The sequence below is a fragment of the Argopecten irradians genome, chromosome 1 (genome assembly GCF_041381155.1).
Source record: "Argopecten irradians isolate NY chromosome 1, Ai_NY, whole genome shotgun sequence".
Taxonomy (NCBI): Eukaryota; Metazoa; Mollusca; class Bivalvia; order Pectinida; family Pectinidae; genus Argopecten; species Argopecten irradians.
Genome location: NC_091134.1, coordinates 14737949 through 14748843, shown reverse-complemented (window position 1 = coordinate 14748843; position 10895 = coordinate 14737949). Strand labels below are relative to the sequence as shown.

Below are 10895 nucleotides of genomic sequence, written 5' to 3'. Positions count from 1 at the left end.
ATCAAATGTCTATTCAAACTCCGACAGCTTTACGATAAAACCTATAACGACGCATTTCATTATGCAAATATGTTAATGAAGTCGAATCTCGAGGTTGTCCATCAAGTTTTGATTTGATGATTTCCATTCTCGAAACAGCAACCATTACAGGAAGATTCACAAAAGGTGGTAGCGACATGAACACGACGGTCGTATCTATCGAGCCAGGTTGGATAGTTTCATCCAAGATTGAAAAAAAAATCAAAAATTTATATACATTTTGATTCCACTATCGATCATTTTCTCGTAGACAATGACAATCAAAAGTAATAGATATGAATCCATCACATTTAAAAACAAAAAAAAATGTAACATATCAATACATTGTATATATATATATATATTCTTCGATAAGGATGTTCGATCTGTTTGATCAGACGTATACATATTGATTTTGGTTTGGTTTTCTTGGTTAAACGTCCTATTAACAAACACAATTATTAATGAATGTGTCAGGTTTAGGAATACACGGAGACAAATCCATCGGCCTACGGTCAGTACCTGGCAGCTGCCCCACATGTGATTCAAACTAGCGACAAAGAAGTGGAGGGCTTGTGGTAATATGTCGGAACATCTTAATCACTCAGTCAGCGCGACTAAGTATTGAAGGCGGTAGTCGATATATTTCAGTTAAAATTATAGTCTAGATTAGGGCCAGTACTATGTTAGTCTTAGTTTGGTTTTATGACGGCCTTCACCCTACTCTATAGTGTAATTTTTCAGAAGAATATGTCATACGAATTGTTGCAAAAATTGTTAAATAAAATGAAAGTTGTCTTCATCCAACATAAATACATGTATTTGTTTATAATATGTATTAAATAACTTTCATATTAATCAAGGAGTTTCAATGCAGACGCCAGAGAAGAATAAATCGTTAAGGAAGAAGGAAACACTACCGATAGGCAATGGCACCGAGCTTTAACACTATACCATGCTGTTGTATAGCTTCAATACGTTTGCTAAGTTGGAAAATATGTTTGAATATTCATAGTTAGGGTTTGCATCATTATGGATCCAGAAACATTTTATCTTTGGGAAATCAAGTCTGTATATTGATCAATAAGAGACAAAAGGAACAAGTTTGAATATTTTATTCATCAAATACATTATAAAAATATCTGATTGTCAAACATTATTTAATACGTCTATACATTGTTTGATTTGTGTATATATTTACTTTTTAAGTCATTCTAATATAGATATGTATATATAATTTTGCTCCTACTACATTAAAGATGCTCCACCGCCGACAGATAATCATTTGTTTTAATAGTGTATATGTATGCCTAATTTACACAAAAAATAATATAAAATTATTTCTTTTGCGTTTGGTGCATGCGCAATCAGTACTTCACTCCATATTGGATAAAGTGCCACAATTTTATCAGGATGCAATTTATTATTTTTAATAATATATATATCAAAGTTAATATATTTTTAACTTTTGTAATTTAAGAAAAATACAAAATCGTCAGTTCCTATTTTTATATAGCGAAAAAAACCAAATTGTCAGCGGTGGAGCATCTTAAACTGTTTAACATTGCTTTTAGTTTAAGCTGTGTGTTTGTCTGGTTACTGCAGTAGGTAACATGTATGTACAATGCTTCTCGAATTTTCCTCGAATTAAATGAATGTAAACTCACTTCGATGGTAAGAGTCCGCTTGTTTAGAAAGCGATTAAGTACCAAGTGAGCTGTCCCTTTGTTTCTACATCAACTATACGTGCCAAACATGATTATACCATTTTAATTACCGTAATCAACCGCATAATATGTCCATTCTAAGGAATAGGACGTCTATGTCAATGAGTGTGCTTTATTCCTCTTTTTCTGTAAACATGCTACAAGATCCGTCCATTCCAGCGACTTAATATTCGGTATGAACAAGTTTATTGCTTCTCGTATTCTGAAACCAGTGACCAGATAAGTATGTCCTAGGGACTTTGAGTGATATTATTCAGAATTGTGTTCCTATGTTTCCGGAGCAGCTGTCTGATCTGTCCCTTCGTATCGTTTTGGAAGTTTATACCGAAAGATTTTTACTGTACCGTCTTGATACCCACTCCACACGTGTCCATTAGTTTCAACACCGATACGTCGAGGCTCTAACGCGCACGTGCTCAGTATCCGAGTACTCTTGCCCAGACGGTCAATTAACACTATCATCTTTTTGCCGGAGTCCGCTATCAAGATGTTGTCATGTTTGTCAAAACAGATATCACTTGGTAAAAATGTGTTTCCTATTTGCTTCTCAGCAGCTGAAGCTGAAAGTTCGTATCCACCGTATCGGCAAAGGACTGCCAAATGCCGGTCTATAACAACCACGTGACGTGGACAGGAACTCTCTATCACAGCGATGTCACCATTGGTCGTGTTCACCCTAACGCTTGTCGGTGAGTGGAACAGGCGCTTGCCGTCACAGTCGTGGTCAATCGTGCGAAGTGCACGGCCACTTTGGTTGTACTTAATTAGCATTCCGTCATTATAATGTGATACTAATAGACAACCGGCATCACGAGATTCGCACAAACTCGTTGTGTAATAACGCGTTTTAAACATGACGTCACAATGTCCGTTTCCATGGTGGACCTGGCGAATCGACTGATCCGAACAGCAAACCAATGTTTTCGTCTTGTCTGCTGTAGTGACCAAGTCATTGATGTACACGTATTTATTCAGCGATATCGACCTTCTCTGATCAAACTCCCCTGTGTGGTCCACAAGTCTGGCCTCAGTACTCCCGGCACACACAAGCCAGGAACGTCCATCGAAGCCGGGAAATACAGACTCAATCTCGCGATCAACTGCAAACCGGAAGGCGGCCATGACCTTGACGTTGTAAAGGTCGGTTGCACGTGCTATCGGTGTGATGTTCCCCAGAAAATGATTGGTACCCTCTACTTTTGACGAGTCCTCCAGAACCCACGTCCTGGACTGAATTGACCCAAGGGAATGCGTGGACTCTTTGGATTTCTGAGATGGAATAAAGCTCTGGGCTTGTAGGTCTGGAAGTCGGTCGAATGGCCGATCAATCTCCAATTGAAGTCTGTTTTTCAATTGCTTTGATCCTGCCTGTGTTCCAGAAGAAGTTCTTAACTTCGATTTTGCTATTATGGCTTTCACATCGGACATCCATTCTTGTAGCGTATCCTCCGACTCCTGAAGAAAAGTCTGGTTAGTTGTCCTTATGGACTTACATTGAAGAACAAAGTGTTCACAATTCTCGTCTATCTCTCGCTTCATGATTTCACCCTGACGATGAATATCACTGATGGCTAGAGCCGCTAATTTTTCGTTTTGCTGCTTTAGTTCTTTCAGCTGTTCAATTCTGTAAAAAAACATAAATGCTAAGATTAGTGAAAAAAAACCACCAACATTTTATTTCTATTGATGGCTAGCATATATCTTTGTTATTGATATATCATTGACGCTGCGACAGCTGTTTCTGTTGTTTCTAAAAAGTCCCGATTATAGTATCAACAGTTTCATGCTGTGTTGAAATAAGACCTCATCTCTTTTTAGGTACTTAATTATCTTAACGCACAACCATGCTTTAGATTGATTAATGTTTAACGGCACATTAGCAGCCATAGCCATTACGAAGTTATCAGTTGACATCAACCCGAACTAAAAAAATTTAAAACTGACACATCATAAAAGTAGTATAACAATCTGGAAGTAAAGAGAACATAGTAAAGGTTCATGGCAAAATTAATAGTGATCGGACAGTAAGGACCAGGTCGTTTTGATGCCGGCAAGTACGTATTAGTACAAATGGCAAACCTCTGTTCAATTTGCATTTATATTACTGCAAATATTGAAAAACTTCCATTTGTTTTAATTTAAACTAATATGAATGCCTCCTGAACTGACGTTTATATTCCTGCTATGAATATTGGTCTCACTATGATCCGTGAAGTATGCAAGTATGCAATATCCGTGATATATTATGCAATATGTACCTTTTTGCGATCGCTGCAAGTTTCCCACGTGCATTCTTTAACAACATTGACCAAGAGGTTCCATCCGTTAGGCCCTCTATCTCAAGAAACATGTGACCTTTATGTGACGTACTGATGCACGTGAGACAAACTGAAACGCCTCCGCACGTGGTGCACTCCATCATGACGATCCGTTCCGGATGACTTGAGCATGTCTTCTCGTTCGGCTGTGAGCGACTCTGAACTTTATCTGCTGTTTCAGTCTTCATTTTGACTTTACAAATCGGATTTGGTTTTCTGTGGCAACTGCAAATAACAAGTAAAAATGAGAGCAAAGAGAAGGCTAGGAAAACCTCAACTCATGTCGATTTAATGAGGTTAAACTACATGTTCAGGCAAGATGTTAACGAATAGAAATAGAAAAAAAAAAAAAAAAAAAAAAAACGCCATTCTTTGAAAATGTGTATGACAGTATTTAGCGACTTGACGAGAACTCATTACATTAAGCGTTAAAAATTTAGAACTATAATTATATTGATCTAAATAGCTTCTAAAACACTTACAGTAAAATATTTATAATTCGAAATAGGTGTAAGTCAGGGACATCGGAATATAAAAAAACGCCCGTGTATTCTAAGCGGTATATATATTAGGCTTTAGAATTATTAAGTAAATTTATCCGTTACCATTGAATGTCGTCTCTATTTTAATTCAATTAAAATAACTTATTTTTCAAACTATGTGAATAGTTGTGGTAAATGCTAAAAAGACAATGCGTGAGCGAGTGTATTTTCCAATGCCATGTACGTATACGTCTAAATCCTATCGTTTTTAGTATTTCCGCCAACGCAAAAGAAAGCATAGCGTTGAAATGGACGTCCTCTTAAGGCATGTCTACCTGAAAATCGAAAATGTGAGCAAAATATAAAACCAGGCACGCGGACCATCAATATTCTACAATGCTGTCCACCCGTTTATAACGTCCTAAAACACTTTACATTTGCCAATTTAGGTATTTCTGGCTCGGGCATAAAAAGACACCAAAAATAAATGTTTCAAGCATTCTCATGATTCTTGTAGAATGATCAAGCTCCCGGCTTCTAATCTGAGCCATAGTAGCAGAGTACCAATATAAAAAACCATGATTATGTTGTTTTTCTATCAGCGATCATGCCAAAAGCCAATATGTCTATAAATAAATCCTCCAAATTGCACATCTGAACAGTATACAACAATTGATGTACGTCACTACTGAGACAGACAATCAATGATACCAGTGTATTATCTTTGTAAACACGCGTAATTGCTTGTCCATTGATTCCGTCCGGACAGGGAACTCATTCCGACAACGTCGTGACCTTCAGAGGTAAACTGATATAAAAGCGATACTTTCCTTGCCATATCCACGTAACGATAACATAAGAGACTAGTTAATATAGGACAAAAGAGAATAAATGATTTCCCATTTAGTTAAAACATTGTTTTTATTTTCATCAGTAAATATCTCGCTGGTCAATCACTATTGCTAAAAATAACCAAACACTTTCAATGTTACTTAAGTCCCCCGCGAAACGCGTTTGCGGGGGATATTGATTTGGGCTCTGTCCGTCCGTGCGTCCGTGCGTCCGTGCGTCCGTGCGTCCGTCCGTCCGAGTATCGTTTCCGGGCTATAACTCCTAAACCGTTCAACTTGGCTACACGAAACTTTCTGTACATGTTAGGCTAGTGCTCTAGTTGTGCCTTTTGCTAATGGGAACCTTTCATTTTCGATACTTTTTCTGTTACCATGGAAACTTATTCAAAAATACCATATTATTAAAGTTTCCTTTCTATTCCGGGCTATAACTCGAAAACCGTTCAACTTGGCTACACGAAACTTTCTGTACATGTTAGGCTAGTGCTCTAGTTGTGCCTTTTTCTAATGGGAACCTTCCATTTTCAATACTTTTTCTGTTACCATGGAAACTTATTAAAAAATACCATATTATTAAAGTTTCCTTTCTATTCCGGGCTATAACTCGAAAACCGTTCAACTTGGCTACACGAAACTTTCTGTACATGTTAGGCTAGTGCTCTAGTTGTGCCTTTTGCTAATGGGAACCTTTCATTTTCGATACTTTTTCTGTTACCATGGAAACTTATTCAAAAATACCATATTATTAAAGTTTCCTTTCTATTCCGGGCTATAACTCGAAAACCGTTCAACTTGGCTACACGAAACTTTCTGTACATGTTAGGCTAGTGCTCTAGTTGTGCCTTTTGCTAATGGGAACCTTTCATTTTCGATACTTTTTCTGTTACCATGGAAACTTATTCAAAAATACTATATTATTAAAGTTTCCTTTCTATTCCGGGCTATAACTCGAAAACCGTTCAATTTGGCTACACGAAACTTTCTGTACATGTTAGGCTAGTGCTCTAGTTGTGCCTTTTTCTAATGGGAACCTTCCATTTTCAATACTTTTTCTGTTACCATGGAAACTTATTAAAAAATACCATATTATTAAAGTTTCCTTTCTATTCCGGGCTATAATCGAAAACCATTCAACTTGGCTACACGAAACTTTCTGTACATGTTAGGCTAGTGCTCTAGTTGTGCCTTTTGCTAATGGGAATCTTTCATTTTCAATACTTTTTCTGTTACCATGGAAACTTATTTAAAAATACCATATTATTAAAGTTTCCTTCTACTTAAACATGTTACATCAATTCTGTGTTCTTTTATTCTTTTAAATGTCATGTTACTGGAGAGCGGATATATTGTTGTATGAATTTATTCAAGGACAATACTAAGCTCTGTTCAAATAGTTAAACCTACATGGATGACAATATCAAGATTTAAACTCTTAGTTACAATGAGCTTCATTTATTTTATGTTTGAGCTTTCATACACAACTGGGCGCGGGGGATAATGCCAAGCTTTGCGGCTCCTTGTTTTCATGTTACTTAGTTTATTTAATAAAATCTATTAACAGCCAGGGTCATGTAAGGACGGCCTCTCATGCATGCGATGTGTTGCGGTGTATGACGTGCGAGGTGTGTGTTCAGTGTATTCGTTTTGTGTCTTCTTGTATAGTGCTATATCACTGAAGGATGCCTCCGATGACACCTAACAACAAACAACACAGCTGACGACAGGCGAACCAGTCGTCCCACTCCCTTAATAATGGACGCTAAGCAGGAGCAGAAACTACCACTTATATGGAGATTGGTGTGTCTCGGACAGAAGCCAGAGCCGTCATCACATGGACGAGTGCTCAACCGAAAGCCAAATGTTAGGTGGTGTGAAGGCAGACGTTAAAGTTATTTGTGCCGTAACTGGCCGAAAATTTGGACATGTTATTTTTTCTTCCATTATCTATTTAAAACCATAAGTTTTAATCAATAAAGCTGTGAAAATCATTCAAATGGACAGACAATCATATATAATGCCTTAAAAACGTTAGTTAGAACACATTGGTTATGCATTGTGAAATTCTTGTTTTTATGCCTTATACATGTTTAGATGGAAATATAACTTCAGAAATCACTTTACAATTACTAATAGCACTGTAAAAATGTGCAATGAAATTGTGGACAACAAGATGGCTTAATGGTCTGACCGTATGTACTAATTTCATTCAAAAATCATTTTCAGTCTTTTTTGTACTTGTAAAATTAAGACCTATGCATTGAAAGTATAAAGTATTGTAATTCTCAAAATGTTGGTAACTTTTGGAGTTGAACAACATATTAAAAGCTCTTCTTGATTCGTGACTATGAAAAATACGGCACATAAAACTTTAAGAAGAAGAAAAAAGTTTGTCAGGAAGACAGAAAAGATAAGATCCTAAACTTAGTCACCTTTTACGATCAGCAGGTACAATTATTTAAACATATTAATACAACCATGAAAAATTATCGTGACAAAATCTTGGTTGTGTATACACAAATTCCTCAAAAGAGGTTTTGCATAAAGCTAATCAATAGCATAATTAGCATATTACAGTACGCATACCACTGTACATCTGACAGTAGTTGTTCTTCGGAAACAATAATGAGTATGTAAGTCAAGCTATATCATACTTAGTTACTGATGATGGTAGTAGCTACAAAATTTACCATTGCACCCCGTAGCTTGAGTTGGCAAATTTACACATGCAGATAAAAAAATCCGCCGTTGGTCTTGATACAAAAGGATCATTTTAAAAAATTGATTTTCTAACATAGAGTACACGTGTTACTTGAACTGTAGAAAAATAACAAGGTTCTTGATAACATGTATTGTAGTATGAGCAAGAACGACTTGGGATTTCTAGTTAACCAATAAGTACAGTAGACAGATCTTTTGGGAATTTCTTGAAGATTTATTTGCTAATCAATTTGGTATCACGAAATTCAATACACGTTTTATTGCTTACAGCTCTGAATTAATTTGAAACGAGAAACTGAACGGAATTTATTTTTCTGGTGAGTAATTCACGGTGAAGACGAACATTTAAATATTTCATACCGGTGTATATACGAGTCGTATGAACACTGAGACCATACCATCTGTTTGTAGTGACGACGCAGCACCTACAATTGTCACATATTGGAGAATCGGTTTTGGTATTCCCAAGAAGTGTAGTATATAAAAATACAGACTAAACTTGATATATCACATACAACTTTGCACTTGAAGTAAAGATAATACAATATCTTCAAAAATAAATGTCGGCTTTCTCACGGACTTTTACGAAATACGCTCAAGATGATAGCACCTTCAAGAATACACAGATAAGCCAATCTGTTGTTTTAAGAGAGATATTTTGAAAAATAAATAGGAATGTCAAAAGCTCCGGGAAAAACCAAATGATTTGATACATATAATAGGTCTTTGACAATGTCAATTTATCTAAATATTTCTGTATCAAGTGAAAAATGGAGCATGACTGCCATGAACAAATTATAAAAGGAATCACTGTTTGTGTGAATCAACGCGATACTGTGACTGCTGATGGTGTGTAGAAATCTAAACGAGAAAATTGGTTTTCAGGATATCTATACACATTTAGCGTTATCATATCATTTTTAATTTTGCTCACTACCACACATATACAAATATACGTAAATAGTTTCAGTAACTGTTCTTCAGTAGCATTTTGTTATCAATTGTGCTCGGGAGCTCGGTTAAAACACCAAATCGGATCACATCCCGACAGTGCCCCTAGCATCGTCATATATGATATTGTAGCCATTATGCTATTTGTACTAAATATTTTCTCTGATAAGAATGACGTCTAAAACTTTACGTCAAATGCGCAGTTGTGATAGTTCAAAAATGTTATAATTATAGTTTACCAGACAATACATCTAGCAATGAGAAAATTGTACATGTAATAGTATCACCTATAGGTTATAAATAACACCTATTATCATAAAACATCGCTACATATATAATTAATATTTCCTTTTATAGGGGAAATAAACGCTAATTACCTGAATTACAAATTACGCTGAGTTGGAAACTGTTTTGTCAGAGATGTGTCTATCGCCATCTTCCCTCCAGCCATAACGCCAAGCAAACATACAAAACGGCGAAACATAAAATATGTATTATTCATAAACTGGTTTATAATTACTGGTCGTTTAGTTAAACGAACAATTGAACAGTCTACACCAATACTTAAGCATGGTATTTTATCTGTTTAGTCCTGTTATTATTTAACAGCTAATTTGATAAAAACAGGTTCGAATAAAAAACCAAGAATCGATGGAATGGAAATGTATTTTTTTAAACTGCATTATCAACATTTTCATTTTTCTCTCGAAGTTCCAATTAAAATACATCACGTCATTACAGGTTTTCCGTTTTAGCTGTAAAGTTGAAGTCACTTGTTGCTTCGCTCCCCGGGATCGTTATTCATGAGAGACAATATAATGAATGCATCGGAAACCCTCGGCACTGTCCTTTGGTATCCAGTCGAGCAGAAAACAATACATGGGTTCGCTCTATTGTGTTGTTGAAACTCTACCGTACTATCAGTTTGATGTACATGTATGTCTACTCAGACAAAAGGTGTACTGATGGCAATCGCAGCACAAACAGTTACCGGGAATGCGTGGTAGTCATTGCCCGGTGGATCGAACTCGTATTCACAAACACACATAGGTTTACGCTTATAGTTCAAAAGTATAGTGGGATGTTTTAACAATATATAGACAAATTTGTGAAAAGACTAGATATTATCCAAGCTGTAAACAGGGCGCTAAATCAATAATAAGGCTTTAATCGTGTATATATATATACATATGATTAACACATAAAAGTTTAAGATAAATTATTTGGTTTTGGGTGTATGCGCAATCAGTACTTTATTTCATATAGGAAATAGTGCTACGGATTTTTTCTTACTTATTTTATCTTGGATTAAAAGGAGAAGCTCCAACTTTTCAATGGTGGTAATGATGTAAATTAAGAAACTTTTGTAACAGAAGAAAAATACTAATTCGTCTGCTCCCGTTTTTAAGGAAAGATACCATTTGTCAGTTGTGAAACATCTGGTATTCTTGCTGTATTTATTTATATGCCCGTCAGTAAAATGTAATTGGATGGAATTAGCTGATCAATATTGACGGCGGCATACTTCAGTGATACCTCAGTCTCCCAATACATGTACATACACATATTCGCACACATATCACACATATATACATGATATACAGACAGGCCGTCCTTATATATGGCCCCCGCTGTAAGAACACGTTAAGCTTTATAAGCCAATCTAACAATTTATGATAATATACTGCGATTATACAATTGAAACTGTGGCAATGATATGATCTGTCCATACCGTAGGCCTCCTAAAACACGCACCGCGCACTTCAAACACGCAGGATACCACAGATACAATGGAGGACGTCCTTAAATGACCCTGGCTGTTAATGGGAC

The 10895-nt window shown here is 36.1% G+C and overlaps 1 protein-coding gene across 1 annotated transcript; it reads right to left on the bottom strand.

Annotated features, from left to right (window-relative positions):
• Positions 1–1189: 1189 nt before the first annotated feature.
• Positions 1190–9603, bottom strand: LOC138318650 (uncharacterized). The gene is made up of 3 exons (XM_069261224.1): positions 9443–9603; positions 4004–4288; positions 1190–3369 (listed from the first exon to the last, which is right to left on the bottom strand). The coding sequence occupies exons 2-3, from the start codon at positions 4249–4251 to the stop codon at positions 2013–2015; spliced, it is 1605 nt and encodes a 534-aa protein (XP_069117325.1). The 5' UTR covers positions 4252–4288; positions 9443–9603; the 3' UTR covers positions 1190–2012.
• Positions 9604–10895: the final 1292 nt, after the last annotated feature.

What these genes read in the sequence shown, in the direction of transcription:
- LOC138318650 (XM_069261224.1), bottom strand. Translation starts at nt 4,251, where the DNA reads ATGAAGACTGAAACAGCAGATAAAGTTCAGAGTCGCTCACAGCCGAAC. An exon ending in CTTGCAGCGATCGCAAAAAG is followed by an intron (nt 3,370 to 4,003) that starts GTACATATTGCA and finishes GTTTTTTTACAG; the next exon opens with AATTGAACAGCTGAAAGAAC.